The sequence below is a fragment of the Drosophila persimilis genome, unplaced genomic scaffold (genome assembly GCF_003286085.1).
Source record: "Drosophila persimilis strain 14011-0111.01,24,50 unplaced genomic scaffold, DperRS2 tig00000002-arrow-pilon, whole genome shotgun sequence".
Classification (NCBI taxonomy): domain Eukaryota; kingdom Metazoa; phylum Arthropoda; class Insecta; order Diptera; family Drosophilidae; genus Drosophila; species Drosophila persimilis.
Window position 1 is genome coordinate 5582164 of NW_020825289.1, and position 24943 is coordinate 5607106.

At 45.7% G+C, this 24943-nt stretch overlaps 3 protein-coding genes across 6 annotated transcripts in view; 2 read left to right on the forward strand and 1 right to left on the reverse strand.

Moving 5' to 3' along the window:
- LOC113565218 lies at window positions 1-806 on the forward strand. Of its 4 annotated transcripts, none has more exons than XM_026986754.1 (3): window positions 1-161; window positions 232-498; window positions 782-806. In XM_026986754.1, exons 1-3 carry the CDS (start codon window positions 38-40, stop codon window positions 784-786), a joined length of 396 nt encoding a protein of 131 aa, XP_026842555.1. In that variant the 5' UTR covers window positions 1-37; the 3' UTR covers window positions 787-806. The 4 variants fall into 4 exon arrangements, with proteins under 4 accessions (XP_026842555.1, XP_026842554.1, XP_026842553.1 ...); XM_026986753.1 differs by lacking the exon at window positions 782-806 and adding an exon at window positions 609-670 and having other exon boundaries at window positions 2-161; XM_026986752.1 differs by lacking the exon at window positions 782-806 and adding an exon at window positions 556-647 and having other exon boundaries at window positions 13-161.
- Window positions 1-24943, reverse strand: part of LOC6590977 (SH3 and multiple ankyrin repeat domains protein 1) — a 72271-nt gene that overhangs the window by 35392 nt on the left and 11936 nt on the right. The window contains exons 2-3 of the mRNA XM_026986757.1: window positions 9177-9247; window positions 1726-2269 (exon numbers count right to left, since the gene is read on the reverse strand). Of these exons, the coding sequence (XP_026842558.1) occupies window positions 1726-1902 (177 nt within the window). The 5' untranslated portion in view covers window positions 1903-2269; window positions 9177-9247. The remainder of the gene's footprint in view (window positions 1-1725; window positions 2270-9176; window positions 9248-24943) is intronic.
- Window positions 785-1554, forward strand: LOC6591242. Its single transcript, XM_026986751.1, has 3 exons — window positions 785-1093; window positions 1170-1293; window positions 1353-1554. The coding sequence occupies exons 1-3, from the start codon at window positions 827-829 to the stop codon at window positions 1442-1444; spliced, it is 483 nt and encodes a 160-aa protein (XP_026842552.1). The 5' UTR covers window positions 785-826; the 3' UTR covers window positions 1445-1554.

Below are 24943 nucleotides of genomic sequence, written 5' to 3' on the forward strand. Positions count from 1 at the left end.
TCAAAATTCTCGTACAATATATTAGCCCGAATTGAGCATGTTATTAAGAACATGTTGCGGTTGCTGTAGCTTGAAGTACGGATGCTTCTTGGTTGCCGTCTACACGGGCCTCACCTATAGCCTGCAGCTGGTGACCCTGCTGATGTATGGACTAATCGAAGGTGCCTGGGTATGGTCCTCCGCAGGCTGTGCAGCCATCACTGATCACTGACCTCTCCGCTCCCCGCACAGAGTACGCCGAGAGTCAGATCTTCTACTTGTTTATGTCCGTGCCCTGCACCATCGCGGTGGCCGTGTCCGTGGCCTTGTTCGTGGGCGCCCTGAAGAAAAGGGCGAGACTCTTGGTGCCCTGGCTGATAACCTTTAGCGTGTTTACGATTATCTTCTTGCTGACCCTCATCGGCAGCCTGATCGCGGGCTCCACCCAGAGCAATGTGGAGGACAATCACGTCGGCTCCGGCTTCATGCGACGACCCCTAGTACAGACCTTGAACCTGCGTGAGTATGGGACGACTCAATGGATTTTAGATCTCATGCAGTGCCACAACCCCGCAGTGATGCATCTGTACGTCCTGCTGGTCGTCTATTCCCACTACTCCGAACTGCAGAATGAGAATCTGATTTTCTGATCAAGCAATCGATCAGTTTTCCGTCTGTCAACGATCTGTAGCTTTAGTGTGTTTTCCTGCTCATTCAGTTGAAGAACATACAGACAGGCTCACACCTCAGTACAAAATCATTTGCTCGAAAATATTTTTGTAATTTCAAATTTTGTGTCTAGTGTAGAAATCTAAATTGAAATCGAGTATCCTTGAGCAGCCACAACATGGCCTGTCACTGCAAGTATCTGAAGAAGATCTTTTCGAGCTGCTGCTTCTGCTATTCGCTGCGCATCGGCACCCTGCTCTTCGGGTGCGTCTTCCTCACGTGGTACGTGTACATCGTGTTCGGCACCGCCTTCATGATGGAGTGCGTCTACCCCAACGAGTACCAGCAGAAGGGAAACACCGCCCCGGCCGCCCTCAAGACAACGATGGTCTTCTCCTTCTTCGGCATTGTGGCCTCCTCCCTGCTCTGCATCGGAGTGCATAATGTGAGTAGGGTGGATGGACCCCACCCCCCGTCATAGTCCCCCATCTTTATCCCCCACCTCCCCGTCCGCTCCGCAGAACAACGAGATGCTCTTCACACCCTTTCTGATCTTCACACCAATCTGGATAATAGTCCACATATTGGTCCTGATCATGTACAAGCTCGTTCTGGTGCTGATTTTGCTGACAATCGTCACATCGGGTAACTTTTTTCGCCTAAACATTACAGATTCACGTACATCTGCAACGTTTACTTTTCAGGGGTCTTGATCTACGCCTGGCTGGTGGTCTTTTCGTACTACGTGGAACTGGTCTACGCCTACGACGAGGAACTGCATCCCGGCTTTGTTTAGAGCGGCTGACTGTCTTTCTTAATGTTTCGCCACCATCGATTATTATTCTAAATTTGTGTATGAGAAGCAAACAAAAAACGAGAGAGAGTATTTCGTTTCATGCGAATGAATGCGAGTATCGTTTATCGTCTATCGCTCGCCATAGATCTAATTCTAGGAGGTAGCATCACGATTCCAGGTCAAACATGTGTGTGTTGCGCACTTCGCACTTCGCTCTATATACAGTATGACGAGATAATGATGATGGGCTGGGGATGGGCGGGGCGGCTGGCTTTACATACCTTTGGCAGCGAGGCGAGCACCTGCTGCTTGACATCCCAGACGAGACGCTCCGATGGGAACTGCAGACACTTGTAGACGTTCAGCTCCGGCACATGGATGCGCACCAGCAGCCATCCGTCGCGCGGCTCTGGCGGCGGCTCATCGTCAAACGCCCCCGGCCCGGACGTGGCGTCCATATTGGCCGGGTTCTGTTTGACTTTGGGCGTTGGTGGGTGATACGTCGTAATTTTGGCGGCTTTTCTCTCCAACTCTCCGCGACTGGCTCCCCCGTGCGGCAGGCAGGGGCTTCTCTACAGGGTATTCTCCTGTGCGAAACAACGCCTTCCTTTCTATCCCTTCCGCTTCCTTTTTACGGCTTGCGATTTATCGATTCGATTCGATTCGATTCGGTGATTCCTTAATGGTAATCTCTCTCCCTCTCTCGGCTGCTTATTTGATTGGTCGGTAGGTTCGTATCTTTTGCTGGTGGAATGCGTTTCGTTTGGACATTTCGTGGAAGTTCGTAGAAGTAATCTTCCGTTGATTGTGACACATCATGGATCTCTAAAAAGCGAAGAAAAATCATCAAATTAGTGAGGTTACATTATATGGTTACAAGAGATCTGTATTCCCTATAAAAATTCAGATTAGACCCCAAGATGCCTCGTTACTTGGTTCTTTCGAAGACCTGGGACCTTAAATTTTCCCTCAAACGATACAAGAGAATGCCTTGGTCTCTAGTGTGACCTATAGGCCCCTTTCTAGCTAGAATATTTACTGTGAGGTCTCTAAGAGAGATCTCTCCATTTAATGGTTACATAAATCAGTTTTAAATCCCATTTATTCATTAATATTTCCCAACTATTTATCTTTACTGATGGTTTACCCATTTCCCTGGCAATTTCATTCACATATTCATGAGGCAAAGCATTTACCCCATTGATGGACTCCCCTCTCCTACTCCCCCACCGCCTCCCTCTCTCACTCTCGCCGTCACGTAAGTAAAACCCGTTTACTTCGGCGCTGCTGAATACTTAATTTGTAAATTGGTTTACATTTGCAGCAAACCGAAACGCAGCTCCGTCGCCGCCACATCAGTCCGTCAATGCCACAGGGGAGACTGATACTGCCTCAGAGACTGCCTTCCTCCAGCGACAACAAAAAAAGAAAGAGAGAAAGATAATCGCGTACAGCATAAGGCATTTCTTGTGGCAGTTTTGGGATATTGACATTTTGTGGCTGCCACATTGCGTGGCAATCGCAGTTGCAACTGCAATTATGCACAAATTAAATTCACACGCTAAACCTCCACTACGCCAGGGGCGTGGGGCGGGGGGCGGGGGAAGGGGAGGCGACATGTAGAGCAGAGCATTCGTTTGGGGCATGTATGTAAATGTGTGCCACAGCGACCCGCGCGCTGACAGTTGTCGCTTTGTGCAACGGGCGGGGGCGGGGGCGGGCGCGGTGACGGAGGGCGGGGGGCGTGCGCAGAGGTAACTGTGGGCGGAACGGGTTACCCACCAACAAGTCTGCACTTTGTCGCATTTAATTGCGAGCGTGTTGATGATTGCATTCAACTAGTCGGAGGAGGAGGAGGACGAGCAGTGGAGGAGGAGCAGTGGAGGAGGAGCAGTGGAGGGGGTGCAGAATGCAGAATGCAGAATGGAACATGGAAAATAGTGATAAACCATAATGAATGTGTGTGGCGATGTGCCAGGAAGAATGTGTGTGTGTCTGTGGTGGGATTAAATGCAAGATGAAAAGGAGCTCGCGTCAGTTGTATCCTTTGAAAAGATACAAAGAGGCTAACAGCTTACAACTAATTGGTTTAAACGGATCTCTGACGACATTTAGAAGACATTTAGACATTGGAGTTTAGGGGAAGAAGAGGGCACGTCCACGGCAGGTCCATAGAGTGTTCTGCTTGAATGAATGGCATCCAAGTTCGAGATGAGGAAAAGGAGCACCCGAAACCCCGCATACGAGCACCCAAATTCATTCGAACGCTTCGTTCACAATTTAATTTCCACTTCTAGTCTAGATAATGGCTCTGAAGGGCTACCCTGGTTCACTGCCCCCGTGAAAAAAAAACAAACAAAACCCAGAGAAAGAGAGAAAAAGATGTCACGGTCAAAAAACTTCACCGAAATCCATAAATTAAATGATAAAAGCTCGTCGTTCCAATAATAAATAAATACGAGAAATGAAGACCGCGTATAAACAGGTGACTCGGGCAAAGACAACAACAAAATAAAGCCCGTTTACCTTGGCCACCACGCACCTGTCAATCAAACCCAAAAAAAAAAAACTCATATGAATGCTCAAGTGAAATTATCAGCCACGCAACAATCGCGAGAGTCAGAGGAGACTTCTGTTTGATAAGACGGGAACGTGGCCAGGGCATTGATATTTGATATTTGATAGGGAGAGCGGCCGACGTGCGGCGCCGATAAGTCGAAAGTGGCTTTGGATTGGGCCAGTCATTGGAGTATTCTCTGCCGCAAAGTCTTTAATTGGCAACGACTCATACGCCACGTGGCCGACGCTCATAAATCGATTGGAGGTCATTAACGGCGCTCCTAATCAGGGCAGAAAGATTAAAGCCAATGACATTATGAGGTGTTCTATGGCAAAGAAGATGCGCTGCTGATTCGCTTCTGTTACCCATGATTTCCCATAAGCGAATGGACAAAATCTTCTCGAAGATGAAACCAAAATCATGCTGCTAATGGAATCTTCTTGAGACGACGGTTCTATGCGAAGTGGATTACTGCTAAAAGATCATATATCGATCTTTTATAGCGCCTGTATGGTAGGATTATGTGAAAGATCCCTCTATACTTTGGCTTTCAATGAAGTTGAGAACTTTCTGGGTTATTATTTCCGTATAATCCAGTGAGGCAGGGCACTCACATGTTCCGATATGTTCCTTCACAGGAGACTATCTCTTGTACTTTCGATCGCAATCTACTGATAAGAAGTCGCATCGAGAGCTACGGGATTCGACGGGACTGCGAAATTGCACTACCATCTCCATAGATGGCATCGTCTAGTATAAGTACTACTTAGACTACGACTATCTGTGCAATGATAAAGAATATATCAACGATCTACCGATAGTCCACTGATCTACTGGCTCTCCCTTCTCATCGGAGGCACAGGTCAGGTCAGATCAGGTCAAAGGATTTACTTGGCATTGATGGGTTTTTCTATAGCCGAATTTATTCCAGTCAGCATTTGCTTTGATTGAATTTTCAGTGCGTTTTCCGAAAGTTTATTTCGCTTTTAATTCGAAAAGTTGTGGATCTATAATGTGGTGCTGTGGTGGTGCTGTGGTGGTGCTGTGGTGGTGCTGTGGGGGGGCCTGCTTTGATTTACAGATTCTGCTGGTCAGCAAATGGCCTCAGCTTCTGCTTCTGCTTCTGCATCTGCATCTGCTCCACTCCCATCCCCAATGGTCTCGCACATTCACTGATTGGCAGCGATTTTTCACTTGAACTAATGGGAAAATTATGCTCGACCTTATGCTCGGATGCCATGGGGGACTGTCAGTGAAGTAAATCAAAATTTATGCTGTCGGTTTTTTGCCCCCCTTTTTGGTGAGTGTTTTTTTGTTGTTACTCGTAATATTCTGCAACCCCCCAGCGGCGACAGACAGACAGCTGTCTTGCGGCTGTCAAAGTAGCAACTTCTGGCCCTGTCCCTGATCCACCTTCCTCTTCTATCAGCTGTCTATCTGTTTGTCTGTCTCTCTGTTTCTCTGTTGTCTATTGTCTTTGGTCTTCGGTCTGACATTTATTTGGTTTGGACACTTTGGACACATCCCGCCGCTAAGGTGTGCCACACTCTCTCTATCCGCAGGGCCACAGACACATGACGGGTGGTGTTATTGCATAAGAAGGGTCCCATGGCACGTCCAGAGCGGCTCTCGAGCTTCCAGTATCCATTGAACAGTGAGGCAGAATCATCCAGAGTTATCTTTTCTACCAGAGATAGTCCCAGAATGAAGAAAATAAGTCTCCAGTCTAGCCTTTTCTCTCTCTCTCTCTCTCCCAGTGTGGCTTAACAATCAAGAGGTGACTGTTTTTGTATATTTCAGGATTTGTAAAAATTATATTAAATATTTAATCTAAAGCTTCATTCAAATTAGTATATATTAAATATTTAATCTACTGCTTTTTCCATATCGTTATTTCCTGTTGGTTCCTCTATCTCTACTTTTTCTTCCCTCTTTTTCCTCTTTTCCATCTGCAGTCGAAATGTTGTCATGGATTTTGGCACATGACAAATTTTGTGCGGAAACTTTTCAGCAGGGCTTTTCTGTTCTTTTTTTTTTTGGTCGAGGTTTTGGCCTACTTGAGAGCGACAGACTTGTCAATGGTCTTGAGGGCTCTCTCCTGCACTTGTTGCCTGCCCCCACCGCTCGTTCGGGCGGGGCACCTCCTTGAGTTAAGTGTTTGTGACACTCGCCTCTCCCTCCCTCTCAAGGCTTTATGGAAGGCGATGAAATTTTATTTGGGCAAAAGTGTGACCAACTGGAAATGACACGAGGCTGTCGGGGCTAAAGGTCGGGGGGTGTCTGGGGGGCGGGGGCAGGGGTCATGTCTGTGTAAATTGAGTTTTAAATATGCCACATCGAATGGGCCTTAGCTGGGATTAGTTTCAGCTACGGGTCTTCGGCCCTGCAGTCTCTTTGGGGCCCGAGACCCGTTTGTGGGTCACTGGATAGCGAGCCCCACTGCGACAATGCTGCCACAGAGTGCCACAGAGTGCTGCAGTTGCAGTTGCAGTTGCATGTGGCACTCGAACACGCCTCTACAATCGTTTATTCATAATGGTCTATGCACATTTCAAATTGGATGAAGCCACCTTTTTGGGGAGGTTGGGGGTGGGTTGGTTGGTGGTTTCCAGGCCCCAGGACGAGCCCTTATTGCGGCACACACTCTGTTGTGTTCAAGACGAATGCAAAATGCAAGACCCCACCCCCCAGTCCACCCATATAGGAAACTTAATAATGGCAAACTATTATTATTCCCTCCCTGCACTGTGGGGCGAAATGGTTGAAGATTTCACTTGTAAAACACATCTGTCGAAGGGACGTTCTAGTTCCTTTCTAGCTTCCCACTTGAATGGTTTTCGGCCCACTGTGCCTGCGGCCAAATCGAAGAAGAATATGCCATTTTGCTCGCTGATGCTGCGCTCTCTTGGTGCAGTGTTGCGTGTGCCGGAAACGGAAATGCGCACATAATTCTGTTAGGAAACATGCCAACAAAATGGCGCCCGCACCGCAGACGCAGACCAAGGACTGGTAGCGATGGAAACTTTAATTAAATAATATTAAATGCGATTTAGCCGGGAGAATTGTGACTTTTGCAACTTTTGCCTCCACCGCCCACAAACGAGGCTGAGGCTGAGGCAGAAGCTGAATACATTTCAAAGACGTTTTTGCCTGAAAACATCTCTTGGCTAATTTATTTTTGCCATTTTCTGTTTATTCCAAGAGCAGAAGGAGAACCAGCAGCAGCGGCAGCAGCAGAGGAGGAGGAGGAGCAGGAGGAGCTCACGAACGGAACGTAGCGAATGGAAAGCAAAATAAAAGAAGAGAAAACTTTAACCCCGACACTTGTTTTCCAGTCACGTTCATTTTCAATCAAGTGGCATCATTATGCTCCCCAAACAAACTCAAGATGGAATAAAAATCCGAACGAGAGAAGCCTCCAGGGAGCAGGAGGAGCAGTAGGAGGAGCAGAAGGAGGAGCAGAAGGAGGAGACCACCACCAGCACCTCAGAAATGGGTAATACAATACGAAAAATTAACTCTGACCCCAGAGCCAGGGGCCACCCCGGGCCCTTAACTCTTTCCTGTGGCCACCAGCAATCAGTCCTTTGTCGGAGAACAGAACAGAACCACCGCACAGACCACCAGCAGCAGCAGCAGCAACAACAGCAGCAAATCAACCGCCAAATCAACTGAAACTGAAAACCAGCCAAAAACCACACAACTTATTCCTACAGCCAGTCCCCCAGCCATCCCAAGTCCCACCTCCATTTAGAGAGGAAGACACAACACGGAGGAAAATACACATCTTTGAGAACTTGGAATTTATTCAAAGGGAAATGTTGCGATAGTTCTGTTTATTTGGATTGTGTGTGTTTTTGGGCAACATTTCGGAGCGTCAGAAAAGGATAACAAGAAAAGTTGTTGCCAAAGAATGTACCAAATGTAGTCAACATGGAATTAAGGCTGAAAGATGCCCATTTAAAAGGTACAACCTTATGTGGGATAGCTTTGTTGAAAGAAGAATTGAACGAAGCCCACGCCCAAGTCCACTTGCTATGAAATAGTCACCTATCACCTCAGGGTGAAAGGTGGACAGGAAGGCGCCGCACACGTGCCTCGACATCGTGATACACGCCTTTACACAGGAACACGACAGGAGTCCCAATGGAGGAGGTGCCAAAATCGGTTTTACAGTTCAATTGGAATGGTGTGGCTTGTTCGTGTAGTCCGTCGATGATTTATAGTACATTCCAGCTTCCATACAGTGAATCCCGAGGGGAATTCGTAGAATAGAATACATTTTTCCAGAATATAGAAAACTTCGTTGCATGGAAGTGCGACGAAGTACATACAATATGCATACTATTTTTATAGCAAACGAATTCGAACTCGAAAATCAATTGACAATCGTGCGGTTAATCAGAGATCTATTAATTAGGCCGCAATGCAGTGAGTCCTGCTTCACTCCAAACGAAATTTCGCTAATTTCAGCCTCCAGAATTACGTCAGAGAGCCATTAAGCCAAAAAAAAAAAAAATAATACTAAAAAAAGGTGGGATTTGTGCAATCAGCTAAAATCAAATGAAACGAAATTGAAATCGGGCGGAAAAAAAAGCTCAGCAGAACAAAATTGTATGCAAATGCAGAAATGACGTGTGTGCTGTGTGTGTGTGTGTGTGTGTGTGTGTGTGTGTAAACCGATTCGACCGGTTTCCGAGTACGAAACCAAAAACAAATGGCAACCGACAGACAGGCAACAGATAGACATGGAAACATGACCATAAAAAAGCCACAGTCCGGCGAGATTATAAAATAAAGGGTAAATATTAATAAATGTTGACTCGACCCATAAGTAAATGAAATAAACAAAAACAAATAGCAGGAGCCCCGTTCGAAAGTCCCGTCTTTGCAGAGAGAGAGAGCGTCTCTCCCGAATGAAGCGCATTGTTGATGAGCGAGATAGAAAGAGAGCAATAGAATGACGTGCTGCCCCCTCGCTGCCCTCTCATTTGGTCTTTGTTTTGTAGCTATCTCACTCTAACGCGCATTAAAGGAGGCCGCTCTCACGGACTGCGTCACATGGATCGAAAGATTTGCTCAGAGAGAGCACGAAAGGCATGAGCGAACATGCAAGAACTAAGAAGAGCATAAACACACATACTCGTATTTATATACAGATTTGACACTCACCGCTCCGCTCTCTCGCCGACGGAACACTTGTTCAGGCAGGCGTTCGATCAAGTGCAGCTCAAACTGAACAACTGCAAGGGAAAGAAGGAAAGGAAAGGTATCAGTAAGCATTCTCTCACTCCCTCTCTCTGCTCAGGATTAATTTCAATTTAACGTGTAAATATGATTTCTGTCAATTTCCTCACTAAACTCAATTTACGTGCAGCAGCAGCAGCAGCCAGGGATAGTTTCATATTTTACGAGAATGTCAGACTCCTCCGGAGGAGGACTCCTTCATCGTCATCTGGTGGCTGCTGCCTGTGGCTGCTGGGCCATCAATCATACGCCATGTGAGCAGGCAGCTGCCAGCACACACACGCAGCAAACGACAATCAAATCAATGATTGAGTGGAGTGCAGGGAGAGTGCAAGGAGAGTGCAAATCCGAGTACGAGTGAGGGACAAAGTGCTATGTTGTGGGTGCAGTGCCACCATACGATCCATACACATCCACAGCTCGGCTCCAACGCCCACAGTTTGAGCATACAAATTGCATTTTCCAATTGGCAGCCATCGCAGCGCCTGGAGCCTGCAGCCTGCAGCCTGGAGGGTAAAATTAACTTAAAATCAATTGCCATACACTTGCAGATCCTTCGGAAAATGTGGAATCTATCAGGGAATTTTACAAGCACTGGCGCACTGGTGTTTCGAATTGATTCATGGCTGATGCCAGAGCGAATCTACTCAAAGCATTCATTAGGAATTTCTTGGCAGGAAAGGCAGTAAATGAGATCAGACGTGGATTCGTTAGCATGAATTCTGAATAAGTTTCGAATAGCTGCCCCACTCGTTTCATTGGTGGTCCCACAACCGATGCCCGGCACTGTATCTGCTGCTGCTGTCTGTTGCCTTTTTTTGGCAGAAGAAAAACCACTTTATTGGGAGATTTCTGTCTGTGGTTTCGGTGTCGTGTCCCACTAATAACTCAATTTTGGTCTTAAACCAAACGCCATTTAAACCTATTGACACATTTCATTTGGCCAGAACGTTTGCGAGAGGCAGATGGATAGCAATTAGGCCTGATGACGTACCCAAAAATGTCTCGAAACTATTTTGTAAGTTTTGCCTTTCATGGTGACTCGACTTGGCCGTAAGCCAGAGCCCAAAGCCGAAAGCCAGTTTGGCCGAAAAGCCAGTTGGCGGCTGCCATAACTGGCCAGCAAACAGCAAATGATTTTTAATAACTTTGACACTCATTAAACTCAAATTACATGCATTTGATTACGCAGCTCTCTGTGCACTTAGAGGTCTCTGAATCTTAAGCCGCTTAGGTTTCATCATCATCAGCATCAGCATCAGCATCAGCAGAGGACCATATGGGGCCTCTCCCTGCCTGCTGGCTCCCCTATGATGGGCCATTAGGGGGGACATCAGGGGAGGAGCTGAGGCAGGAGCATGCCCCTCAATCAAAGTAGAAGCTACATAAATACTGTTTGCATAAGGAAGAGGAATAGCTTTGAGAAATGCTCCTTCTCTGGCTTCCCTTGGGGGCCCCTTCTACTCGTAAAACGAGCTTCCACGAAAACAGTAAAAACAAACCCCTTTTAATTTGTGTTTAATTAAAGCAAAGCTCATTGAACTGTTTGCACAAAGAATTCAATCTTTTCGATCGCCACACAGTAAAAAAAACAAAAACTCATTAAATCGAAAGTAAACTTCAATCCCAGCGGTTCCCATGAGGCGTGGCTGGTGCGAGGTTTGATAGATTAAGAGGCCCCCAAATTAATTACTCACTTTGACAGACAGACAGGCAGACAGGTGATTCCTGTCCAGAACCAAGGACCGGCCCGAGACCCGGGGCCCTTTGGCTCCAGCTAACCCTGAACTTGACATTCGTGAACTGTCCCTAGCCCCCATGTCTAGGCTGTGCCACTGTGTCGCTGTGGCCATGTGCTAAGTTCTTTTTAATTACCTTCTCGCCATCGCATCGCGGATGGCCGAGAGCCGCAGCCAAAGTCTCGCCCTGGCCGGCAATCGTAAAAAGGTGGTCGCTTTTTACGACTTTGCCAACTTGGAGGAACGTGCTCGCAGAGTGTTCAGTGTTCAGTGGATTGCCAGCTGGATCCAAGAAACGGCACGAACCTCCCGACTACCTTCACAGAAAGTGGCTTCAAAGGCAGAAGCACTTGGTAGCAGCTTCCATGAGCGCTAATGGACATCCGGGAACAGCTTCGTTTTTCCACTTGGTCCTCACAAAATCAATGCTCAGGCAAAACCCCAGCCGTTCTTAGACTATTCCACTGGAATCCTTCAATTTTTCAGAGTCTTCATTGGAACTGTGCTTCCCATTCCTCATTCCCGACAATATCTTTACGTTTAGATACACCTTGGACCTATTTAACACCTGGCTATCCTAGAGGGATCGCTGATTAGCGAAAATTCCCATAAGCGAAAGGCCAGTCACTCGTAATTTCGGCAGCAATTTCAATTCCCACACAAAATTATAAACAAATAAACGAAAACACTCACGAATATGTGAATATTGTATGATGGCCAACACTTTCCGTACCAGCACCCCCCTGCAGAAGAGATGCACGAACCAAAAAGCATCCAATTAAAGCCGAAACTATAAATCGACACTTGCCACAGAAACTGGACAAAAGACCAGGGCATGGAAAACTGTAAGCGGAGGGAGAGGCAGGAAGACAGGAGAGCGACACCGTTAGCAGAGGAGGAGCGTGGAGAGGAGAGGGGGGGGCCAATACCGTTGGCGATGACATGCAAAGTGCAGCTTGGAGGACAGCTTGCAGCCACTGCCACATGTGGCACGACAAAATCGGAAGAGGCAAGAGGTAAGGAAGAACGAGAGGAGACGTGAGACGTGAGACGAGAGACGGAAAGGGATTGATTCTCTCTGTCCATTTTGCTCGCGTCACGTGGGAAATTTTTCAAGTTCAAAGCAATTTTCCACAAAAGAAAACGACAACTGTAAAAAACAACAGCAACAGTGAAAAATACAATGAAGCATGCACTCACGTGAGACCCGATAATAATCGGATTTGGGGGGGAATCGTGAGGCGACGGCAACGGCGACCTAGGAAAGAGGAACACAACAAAATAATACCAAGAAAATACTAAACACAAGCAAAGAAGAAACAAATACAAGAAAAGGCCCTCCCCCCTTCGCCCCTCGCCCCATCTACAGTTGTGGAGCCACCTTTAAGGGGCAGAGACTTTGGTAGCGGCAGCAAACAGGTCTCCCGGGATGCCATCCATCCCATCCAGCCATCCAGCCATCCACCCATCAAGTCATCTATCCATCGATTCAATCGTCTATCCCCCACTCCCCAGTCACTTAGTGGCTAAGCACTTAATGGCCAGCGTCTTCGTCTTGCAACAGTTAGAATTAATTGACGTTAATAATGTCCCGATATCGAAGAGTTATGCCCAAGAGCACATCAAACGGCTGGCTATTGGCTTCTGTGTGCCAATCCTTGGTGCCTGCTGGAAGAACGGTTCATTCTTGACTCTCGCTAGTAGCGAGTAGCGAGTAGCGATTAGCAAGCGACGAGTAACTAGTAGCGAGTAGCAAAAACAAGTGATTTCAGATCTCAAACAACTATGCAAATTTATTCATCACTCGGCTGTACAGGAAACTAGTTGCCTGAATAGACGGACAGATGAAGGAATAGATGGATCCACTGTACATTCACTGTACAGAGTGCACTAAACATCATTTATTCGCAATTTGCTCAATGACAAAACCATTAATAATCAATTTTAAACAAATTGCATTCACCGAGAGACGCAAAAGCCACTTGAACCACTTTCGCCCACACTCCACAGTTGCACCCACTGTGTGTGCCCCTCTCTCTCTCTCTCTCTCTCTCTCTCTCTGTGTATCTGAGAAAGCCATTTACTTGGCCAGGCCAAGACATACATAATTTTAAAATTAAAAACTTTTGCTCTGCGGCTTTCAGTGGTTAGAGTGGGATTCAGTGGGTGACTCGCTTTGAATACTCGTACACCCCGAAGCCAGCACTCTTGATTGACATATAAATAATAGAGTGGCACTGGTTTTATTTGCCACAACTTTATGGCCTTATGTGGTGTCGCCTCACACGTGCACCTCGACTAGTACGCCCCTCAGGCACTGCTTAAAGCGGGAGTTTGCTACCAACCGAGCGGCTCTGCTGTGTGACGCGTGCTCCTCTCCCAGGAATAGTTTCTTAAGAAAAATAAGATGGAAACACCTTCCTCTCTGCGCCATTAGCACCCTCAATGTTCTCCAGCTCCTCTGGCTCCTCTAGCTGGGTGTTTTTTCCCCCCTCTCTCCATTTCGCCACTTGAATTGCCTCCTGCCGGAGCTGTATTCAGCTCGTGCCACTCCTGCGGCACTTTCAGCTCTTTAAAGACCCTCCAGGCCACCCAGCCCTCCGCCCAGAGCTACTTTTGCCAGCTCCTCCCAGAGTCCTCCATCTGGTATGCATTTTTAAACAATCGCTAACCCAAATAAAGTTTCTTGCTTTCTCGTGCATATTTACGAGCTCTCCCAGGAGCGGGAGCAAACAAAAAGCAGTGCACACACAAATAGGCCTTATGGCCCAAAGGAAAGTGCCAACAGCAGGATGAGGAACGGCACAGAGGAGGCAGCACTTGTTAGGAGGCTTTTTGGGGCCGGGAGAGACCCATTAATTACCACTTCTATAACCATGTAGTATTGTTAATATCTGTGGTATCTTTCTGCGGCACTCCGGTTGCTGCCACTGTTCTTGTCGCCGTCTGATTGAATGTTGTCTTTCGAGGAGCATTCCTCAGTGGCTGTTAAATAATAACAAGAACTTCTGTCGGAGAAATGTTAAACACAGCTGCAAGACATTTGATTACGCGATGGGCAAAAGCAGGTCGAAGAAGGAGTCTCCTTTCCAGGGAATAGTTTCAAAAAGATGATTCGTACGGACTAAGACCGTGGAAATGTCATTCGACTACTATGATTTCTATGTCCCATTGAAAGAGTAGTCTTTTTCCGATTCTTCATGGATTTTCCAAAGAGTATTCCATCGTCGTTGGGTATCTGCCTTGGCAGCGCTCTTCTTCCATTCAATTCTGTTGTTCTAGTTTGTATCTTGCCACTTGTACCAACGAGTATCTTGTATCTTGTGCACACAACTTTCGCAGGGGGTTAGGGGGGTGCTGAGAGACAGAGATACACACGCGAGAGATAGCAGCAATTTCCATTGGCAATTGTGTGGCATCTGTGCCGCCGCTGCTTTCAGCCATGTGAAACTTGGCCATTAATTTGAACGCCGTTTTGTGGCAGCAGCAGCAGTGGCAGAAGAATCAGAAGGAGTCGGCCACATGAGCGAATCCATGGCCCCCAGTCATTAGATATTCTTCTCATATTTTGCATGCAGCAAGGCACCCCTTCTAGCCCTCTCGCCTTCTCTCCCGGACACGTTTCCTTTTGTCTTCCACAATTATGCATTATCTTGAATCGTTGACGTTGTAGCCTGACGCTCGTCTTCTTTCTTGAGCTTTAAATTTTACATTTAATTACTGCTCACATTTCTCAAATTTCTCCCTGTCTCCCTGTCTCTTGGTTCTCAGGCAGCACTCTCTCAGGTGTCGTCTGCGTCTGGAAGGCATTATCATTATCATTCGCATCTGCATCTGCATCGTGCAGCGGCAACATTATGCTAACATTTCACTTTGCTGGAGATGCAGGCCCCCCTAACCTCTGGATTCCCTCTCCCACTCTCTCTGAAGCTATGGGAAAGTTCTCTCTCCCTCCATTCGTGGTTCACAGCAATTGCGAGGGATGCGACAGTGATTAATATTTATAAAATTAATTGAAATAAATTAAAATTTATGTTGATTTTCTTCGTCAATGAATTCATTTGAGAATTCGCCAAATGACCAGAGAACGACGGGGGTCATGATATACGCAGGGAACCAGCTCCGATTTGGAACGTGATTCAGATGCGACTGTGGCTCCCGTGATCGCGTGGGAACACTTCGGTTGGGAACGTTGCGGCAAGGACCGCAGACCCGATTGGTATGTGTCTTGCCATCCCGCTCTCCTCCGTCAGATGCCGCACATTGCACGAGGACGATTGTGTGTGAGAAAGGGAGAGAGATAGAGAATGACTGGCTACAATAATGATCTGATGCAGATTCGACAATCTGTTAGATAATATAATTTACTACTATTCTGCGTATCTTCGAAATTGTGGTGGCCACAAATTTTCGTCCTTTGTGAGGGGGGAAGGGGAACAGTTATGCAATATATTCCCCCACTCTGGTGGTTGCTAAACGCTACCGATTCTAGACGCACATTTGGGCGATCTAGAAGAACACCACAAAACAATAAGTGAAACTGCACTTTGCCCATAAGGAAATGCTTCGAAAACTGCACTCAACGTCTGCCTGAATGATGCAGATCTCTCGTTCAATCGTTTAACTATTGAATGCCAGAAGAGACATCACTGGGGACATCCAGGTTAATTAATTTATGCACCCTCAACGGAGAGCATCAGGAGCAGCATCCACTTGCAGCTGGCGCACATTTTTGAGGAGGCCAAGAGAGGAGGCGACTCAGTGATTGACTGCCGCCTGTTGCTCGGTTGCTTGGTTGCTTGTTGCCTGTTGGCCGTGCAGCACAGCATCTAATTATGCACTAGATGCTGTTGCTACTGTTCCTACGGCTGCTGCCAGAAGGAAAAACAAAGACATCGTCGGAGTCGTAGTCGGAGTCGGACGCGCTGCAGGTGCAATGGAAATTGGTGCAACATTGCGGTAAAAGGCAATAAAGTTGCAGGTCGCCATAGAGAATACATATGGCAGCAGCGAGCGATGCCTACATGCTGCACATGCCACATGCCACATGCCCCCATGCAAATAGTCGCTACCCCTCCCCCCCCCTGCTACCTTCATTCCTGTGTTCTCTTGCCTGCCTCCATTTGTGCCTTAATTAATTTTGATTGCAGCTTGCAACAGAGGCACACAGAGAAGCTGTTGCACAGCGGAAATGTTCATCACACGCGTGTGGCAAGAAAAACAGCAGCCACAGCAGCAGCCAAAGAAGAAAAGAACTACCAGCAAACGCTATTGGCCGGGCTAATTAATTGAGTTTCATTGCAGAGATTGGCGGACCGCCCATCGGGCTGGCTGCCACACACTCGGCCATTATTAGAGCGGCCCTCGCCGTATGCAAAGTGGTCCAAAGAGGCGCTCTCTGTGCAGCTGATCGAATTATTGGCCTGTCCAGCAACTAGCGAACACACGATGCTGCAATCACGACTCCACTGCAGAGTGGCAGCGTCTGCAAGGCACTCCATCTGCCCCGTCGCTGGGCTGTTGGCAAGAAATCATTCATTTGGCCATTGGGCTTATTTATGGCCATCAAATGCAATTGAAATGGTGCCGCCGACAGTCCCGAAAACAGCGTTGACAACGCCTGACGACATCCAAAAGCCCAAAAAACCAAAAAAAAACAAAAAACAGCAATGTCTACGCATAATTCATGGAGGAGTGGAGGCAGGCAGTGCCTGGCCACTCGGCTGTGCGGCACAGTGGGTGAGAGCAGCTCTAATTTGCTGCAGAATTAATAGAGAATAAGCAGGGTTATGCTTTCTCCAACAGAACTGAAAGGATTTTATGTGAAAATAAACACTAGTATTCCACACTATTTCTAAAATCTTCAATTAAAAAACAAACACACATTTGTGCAGTAATCGATACATTTTTTACCGGCTTAGACAATAATATATTATGATTTTTCACCGCCAAGTGCGATTCTCAGACGCAAATACAGCCGACCAAGGGGCAGTGCTGCATGACGCGCGAAACGAGCAACCGAAGCGCTCGTCGTTATGCAGGAAAGGAAAGATATGAGACAAATTTAGAAGGAAATAAAATGGATAGCTACAAATAAATACATAATAAAAGCCAAATTAAATTTATTAATAAAAAAATAAATAATTAAAAATAAATAAAAAGTAAAAGTATAAATTAGTAACAGAAAAAGTGAAGGTTAGGCCCCTAAGGAAGAGCACCATCCATTATCATACATCATACACACACATACCGCACCGTTCTAGCAGGGCAAAGTGCATCTGCAAGGTCGAAATTTCCAGAGGGGAACCTTCAAAAGCCAAAATTGCGCACTAATAGCCGAGACACTACTCTCTTTCGTCTCCATGTTCAACACAATATATCTCCCATTCAATGAAACTATCAAAAGTCTGTTTTAGAGGGGCATTCCAACCAATAGAAATACAAATAAAAGCATACCCTACCCATACATCCTTCTGCTTGCCTTAGATTTAGTAAATGTGTATCTTTAGATTTCGCTTTTCGTTGTATCCCACTGTAAGTCAAGAGTGGTGCAAACATAATCATGTTGCATGCAACATTACCTCATCTCTAGAGCTGAGAGACTTACTTGCGGGCTGGGCCGGTCCTGGGCCGGGAATGGGGCAGGTCGCTTGGTTCGGCGTCAACAGCGTACAAAATTTATGGTCAAATCAACACCAACAACGAACATCCATTTGGTTATTATTTAACAAGTTTTGGTGGGGGCGGGGAAGGCCACCTCTTCTTGTGCCTCTTGCGGCGACCCCATTCACTGGCGCATCTCGGGTTAAGTCTTGGACTTGCTTATAATTTAATTAGCTTTGCCTTTTGCCGGAGCTCCTATCGCACCGAAATCATCCTTACATAACGAATGAAATGGAATGGAAGGAAGCCCGAAGGAAAGGGGATGGGGAAGGGTTGCACACGGGTTCAGAGTGCGCCCACAGCAGGTGGGGAGCAGCTCTAGGGTTAATTGTCTGCCAGAGTCAGTCACGAAGCCAAATTTGACTATTCATTATCTATTCAAAGAGATTTCTTGGACTGGGAACAATCAGAGCCTTTCTAACAGGAAATCCGCATGATCGGGGTCACCATCTGAGCTACAGCCAGGGAGGCGGTGAGGTGACCCACTAAATTAATATGAATGACCACATTTCACGGCAACTATTTCGCACCTATGTCAAGAGACGTCAAATGTTTATGCAAATATCGTTTTAAATACGCTGACTGCGGGACTCGCAGATACAAAGATACAGAGATACCAAAATGCAAAATAAACACACAAAAAATACAAACAAAAGCCGAAATAAAAGCTTAGCTGCAAAATGAAATCATTTCGAACGTGTTTGTGACGTGATTTCTTTGAGCCAAACACCGCTGCGGCTACCAGACCGACTAAAAGCACTACAGCTGGCGGGCGACCTTGTCAAATTAGTGCCAAAAATACCGGCGACAAAAGATACTCGCCCCAGATCCCGAGCCACTCTCAAGCATCGCGTGTATTCATAAATCAGTGCACAATGAATAAGCCCAGGGAATCGACTAAGCGATCTCTTAGGGCGGAAAGTGGTTGACAAAATACGAGACACGGAATTTCCAAGTGAATTCCAATTTCAATTTCAGCTTTTGTTTGAATGCTTCGACTGTTGGCTACTGTCGGCCAGAGAACTGTCAAGATTGCGTATAAATCAAATGAAATTCATTTTATTTGGGCAATGTTTTGTGCTCGAATTTGAGAACTGGTTCTAGCTCAAAATAGATGGCCAATAAAAACGATTGAAATGAAATGATGGCAGGAAATGGCAAACAATTTGGAGACGACTTAAATACCAATAAGTTTTTGATTATTCAAAAATTAGTGACTGGTTTAAGTGGCTCTCAAAATGCGATTACGAAGCGATTTGCAGTTTAATCTTTAAGCTATCGAATGCCACTCGTTTAAGGAAGGATAACCATGATCTGGATCACACGAAAGTGGACTTTGAACTGGTTCCTATCGCAGCAAAGGAGCCACCAACTTCATTCGGTAGGAAGAAATGATGAATCAGCTGTTCATCAGCCAAATGAAATAAAGGATAGATAGATCTTACAAATAAGAGATCCTTTTAGACAGATTCCAATGGTACGGAACATCTTGGACTTGTCTTAGGCCATATGGATGCTTTACCGAATTCTTTAAAAGTTATTGAGGACGGGTAATTGTTTTTCTTTCATTCTACATTACACTATTGATCGTTTTACTCTTCTATTCCGTTTCCTACTCACTCTTCATTTGCCTTCACCTTTCACTGGCTTTCGTATTTCAACCATCTCGATCGGCTCTTGGTCAATGCACTTCTAGACATGCCCCATAAAAAGCTCTGGAGCCAGAATTCAGCATTGACTTGTATTGTACGTACCCCTACCATTCCCCTCCATTCCCCTGCTCCAGCACTTCGTTCGGTTGGCCCACCTCTTGGCCAAGCGTCAGCATTTAATTTACCCACTTAACGCGGGGCACAAGCCAAATTTTGGTCACTTTAAAAAGCCATTAGACCCTGCTTCGAGTTGGACGAGCAGTCAGCCAAGCGTAAACTGTACAAATTCGTCTTCCTCATTGTTGAGATTGAGATTGTTTCCCAAGCCGGCCCACCAGAGGGGGGGAAAATGCTAATTCTGGACACAAATCAATGCGGATGAAGAAGTCTCTGGCTGGTGGAGAGGCCTCTTGCCTCTTCTCCACAGACCCGTTTACCTCACGAGTTAACACGTTCGTGTCACCCCGTTCTCCGCTGTGAATGCTAATTGGAAGGATGGGTCGAACGGGTTGAAAGACACGTGCTTGACCTCGCACACGAAACTCTGACCTCTCGGACAAGCTGCTTAATTATGTCATTACCATGAACGATGGCATGAAAAGCCATCAGCTAGAGCAATACATAATTGTCAGACATTATCAGTGAAAGTCGGAATTCGGAGTTAATAGTCGGTCGTTCTCTCACTCTCTCTCTGTTCTACAGCATAATGAAAAGCTTGGTTGCATGTGAGGCGGGTATTAGGAACAGGAAATGGGTCTTCTTGGGTACGCGAAAGTGTCGGTGCTCGGAGTAAAAGTAACACAATAGCCATCAGAGTTCATTCGCATCATGATGAAATAATATATAATGCTCAGCCCAGTCATAACTATTTATAATCGGACCACAAAGTGCCTTCTCACGTTTCAAAGAACTAAACAAAAAATATTTTGCAAACAAAGGAGTAGTAGATTGTTGCTGTTTTGTCCCTCGGATGAATTAATGGGGACTCACTTGGTGAAATATTCCATGAAATTGATGAGAAATTGCCAGTTAATTACCTGCAAAGAAACAGAGAGAGAGAGACAGAGAAAACGATTAGATACAGTTGGCTTTCTGTTGAGTAAACAAAGTTTTCAACTGATTAACTATTCAATATTCAATATTCAGGGAAAAGTTTGCCATAAACCATAACCGAGAAAAACTAATTTGTCTCCAACTTTTCCCAGAGTTTCCTCCGTTGCATCGTTACTGGTTTTCCCCCCCTCTGAGAAGCAGTGCACGCGGAATAGTTGGGGACTGTTTAGGCCACCTTTTACTTGGCCAAGAACTGTGTAAAGGAAGTATTTACATATTCATTGAGTCGCAAGTTCCATCGGCTTTATAATTGTATTACTCTTATTAGTTGCTAGCGATTGGTGTTTGCTCTATCGATAATTATCGATTTGGCGATAAATTTATAATTATATTCGTGGCAGGATTTGGATTCTACTTCTGTTCTATGTACAATCGATTGGTGTTTGATCTACCGATAATAATCGATTGAAGCATCTATGGATTTACAACTATCGATAAATATGGCATGTATTTAGCAGACTTTTACAAATTCCCCCGTTAATAACCACCAGAGTCTGTTTGAGGAAATTCGCGTGAGTATCCCTGCCGATTCCAGCCGCCTCCCCCCCCCCCCCCCCCCCCCCCCCCCCCCCCCCCCCCCCCCCCTTCAGAACCGCTGTCTAGAAATAATCGACCCGTGGCACGTACAGCAAACAGGCACGGAAATAGGCATAGCCAAACACCTTGGACCGGGGACTTGGACCCCGGAGAACACACTCTCCATCATCTGCAGGGACTTTAGCTCCGCGCCTGCACCAGCCCCCTGCCACCGCTGGAGCACCACCCACAAATGCAGAGTCGCTTTGGGGCTCCAGGGTCGCGTTAATCCCTCTCCCCCGGCCCCCCCTCCTCTCTAGAACATTGCACTAACCCTGCATTTGCTTTTGTGTCTCGTCTACTTTTTATTCTCTGCTTCTATTCGTCTGTTTGCCTCTTTTTCCTGCTCCACGGTGGTGGTGGTGGTGCTGGCCATGTTAATGACCCTAGGAGGCTGCCTATGGAGCGACCAAAGAGAGAGAAAGAGAGAGAGAGTGTATGTGTGTGTGCCCACACAGTGGCTGTCAAACTGTGGGCTGGGCTCCCTTTTTGTGGAACGCCTCGTTGGCTGCGGTCGCTGTTGCTGTTGCTGCCGCGGCTACGCGTTGCATTCATTTTAGGCGTCTGCGCATAAAATTGCATCGTTTGCTTTGCTTTACTTAGCCATGGGGCATGGGGCATGGGGCATGCTGCTGCATCTCCCCGTACGCGCAGAGTACCCGTGTAAAGGGTGTTTTCTATTCGTTCATCTAAAAGTGAGCCGATTTCAAGCACATGTTCAAATAAAACCACCAAAAATCATTGCAATCTGTTAATTACTACAACCAGTTTTTCTCGTTTTGTCGGGGTCTTTTGAACTGTTTCCGATTGCGATTTAGGGTATCTTTGAATCGGTTTTCGACTTACTTTTGCGCTAATTTATATAAATACATTTCGGTCTGAGGCACAGCAAAAATTCCCTTCCCAGAGCCCCAGATCGGACCATTCCAAGTGCTACTGAAGGATGATGATGATGTCTGTGGGCAGCAGTGTGGACTCTTATTCAATATTCATCAAGAGCAGAGCAGAGAGTACATTCAATCTTTCACTTGATGTCAAAGCCGAATAAAAACCACAACAACCAAAGCTCAAAAATACACCTCTGTTTTACCATAAACAACTTTTGCAATTGTCAGACTTCATGTCGACACTTCAGACACTCGAATGGAGTGGAGTGGAGTGGAGCGGGAGAAGCAGCGGGAGATGGAGCAGGAGTAGGAGTAGGAGTAGGAGTAGGACTCGGAGAAGGCAACAACGCATTGCACTTTGTGGGCGAAACTCCCAATTGCACAAAATGTTGAGTGAGTTGTAAATGAAGCCCACACATGGTCCTCCTTCGCTCTCGCTCTCTTTGCCTTTGCCTTTGCTCAATTGGAGTCAATGTCTCGGCGGAGATTCATGCAGAGATTTTCTGTATCTGCATCTGTATCTGCATCTGCCTTGGGCCTCCCGCCAGCCGCAGCGAACTGGAAATGTTTTCGACGAGCATGCGGCGTGTGTTAATTGCAAAATGTTGCCTCCTGACAATTATTAAGGTGATATATGTTTTTCCTTTTCTATTATGCTCACACACACACACACACACACACACACGCGCAGGGAGCAGAGGGAGCTTTCACACGCATGTGGCACACAGATGGGAATAGAATGCAACGGACTGGCAGAAGCAAAAGCTCACCAATACCGAGACACACAGAAAGCAAATGATAAATGACTCGTTCATTCGTTCGCTTAGAAGAATAATAAAGGGTTAACCGTTTCTTCCATTAGATCTACGTGTAACTTCCGAATGGAATAACCATTATAGATGGAAAATATGTAAAGACCTATTATCTTGGGGCCTGAAGATTGGGCTTTCCATTGGAAAGCTCTTCAAAGACTTTCCCAAGAACCTGTGGCCCGCTGGCTGGCAATCCGTCCTACTATAAAAAATCATTTATTATTTTCACGTTTCTTTAACTCGTTTCACGCCCATCAGCATCCACCCTTCCCCCCATTCCTAAGAGGTATAATTATTTTCAGCTTGGATTTTTTGAAACTGTATCTGTATCTGTATCTGAGAGCTGTCACTTTAAATAAAATACAAGACACAAATACGAGTACATATGTAGTGATGTGCTGTGCTGTGTGTGTGTGTGCAAATAGTAAATGTGCCTAATTAGCATAATTACAGGCAACTCCAGTAAAATTTAATTAATCTGCCAGCTTGCATTTGGCTTGGTGTCGGATTCGGACTCAACCCAATCGAAAGCAATTAGTGTGCAATCACACAATCGCACGAGTGCCTTCAATTGGCATCGAAATAAACTATTCAAACAAAAAAAACAACCAACCTTCGAGGCGACAAAGAAAATGTGGCCTGCACTTCAAAGGGCCTGCTCCTCATTCCTCCAGTCCTCCAGTCATCGTCTCAGGGCCGCCGCCAATCAGGCCCCCGCTTGTTGGGCGGCTATGAAAAGCGCAGCGCCGTTTGGAAATAAATCAAGCACGAAGAGACCACCAAAAGAGGAGAGGAGAGGAGAAGCCGAACACAAAACAAACAGAAAAGAAGTGAATTCCAATCCCAAATGAAATGTAAATGCTGAGCCATCAAAAGATTCCAAGCTGCGCCGACAGCTGAGAGCAGATGATTCGTTTGTGAGTAACAAAAGCCACCAGCCAGCAGCCAGCAGCGGGAGGGGCAGGCGGGAGGGGCAGGCACCAATCCGAATGGTGGATACCCCATATATATATTCCCAAGGACAAATCATCACGGAACCAATTGGTTGGACGGATATCTACTCGAATCGTGTAGCCCCCCTGGGTTGGACCAACCTCTAAGCCCCACCGATATACCCTTCCTGGCTTAGGGTAATCCATAAAACATATTTTTATTTTATTTTTTGTTCGTATCTACAGAAATTTGAATTCAAAAGCAGGAAAAACTTGGTGGAGCCAACGAAAAGTGCACAATATGCAAACAAGGAAAACCGAATACACGAAAAACCTAAAAGAGAAAAGGAGAAAACAAGAAGCAGAAGTAGGAAAAGTTGGAGAAATAGGAGAAGACGAGTGACAGGCAGGTGGTCGCGTGGGGAAGGGGGGCAGGGGCACAGACGCAAATAAAGAAAACCAAAGAAAGATATTTATTTATTTATTTGAGTTGCGTGAGAGAGAAAAAGCATATTGGGGGTATGGGGGGAATGGTGGATTGGAATGAGAGAGAGAAGAACAATGCAAGCCAGAGAGAAAGGAGGAAAACCAACGAAAGTGAAAGACTCAATGAAAATTTGAAATGGAGAAGAGCTTTAGTTGACGGAAAAAACAATCAATTCTAAATTATTTGAAAATGTATGGAATTTGTGATATCAATACGCTGCGGAAAGATAAACCATTGTCAACACATCTGCACTGAGAGAAAAATGGCATAGTAAAACTGAGAATACCCATATTTAAATACAAGCTTCGGAAAATTAAATAGAATATTCATTGATTTAAATATATAAATAATTCATAAAATTAATCTAAATATATAACACTTTAAAATAAATAATTGACATTTAATAAATTTGTAGGAAATGTATTTTATTGAAATATGAAAATATTTAATTTAAATATTAAATATATTCAATGAAGTATATTTAGATCAAAAATGTCCACTCGAAATGTTTAAATCTAAGTAAAAATATGGAAATTTCAGGATTTTTTCTTCTCTGGGGTGTACACATATTTGATCTCTTTTACCCATAAATATTACTACGAATATGTATATTCCCCTTTAACCTCCCTACAAAACCAAAGCGACAGAGAGAGACAGAGAGACAACAGCAATCGAAATTCCCACATAAATTATTCAAGCCAAAACAAAACTTGGAATTGGCAAACATTTATCTTGATTGAACCCAATCACAATCACAATCGCAATTTCCATTCAACATTCCCACTGATTGACATTGATTCAATTAATTGAAAGAAAAGAAGAAGCAAAACA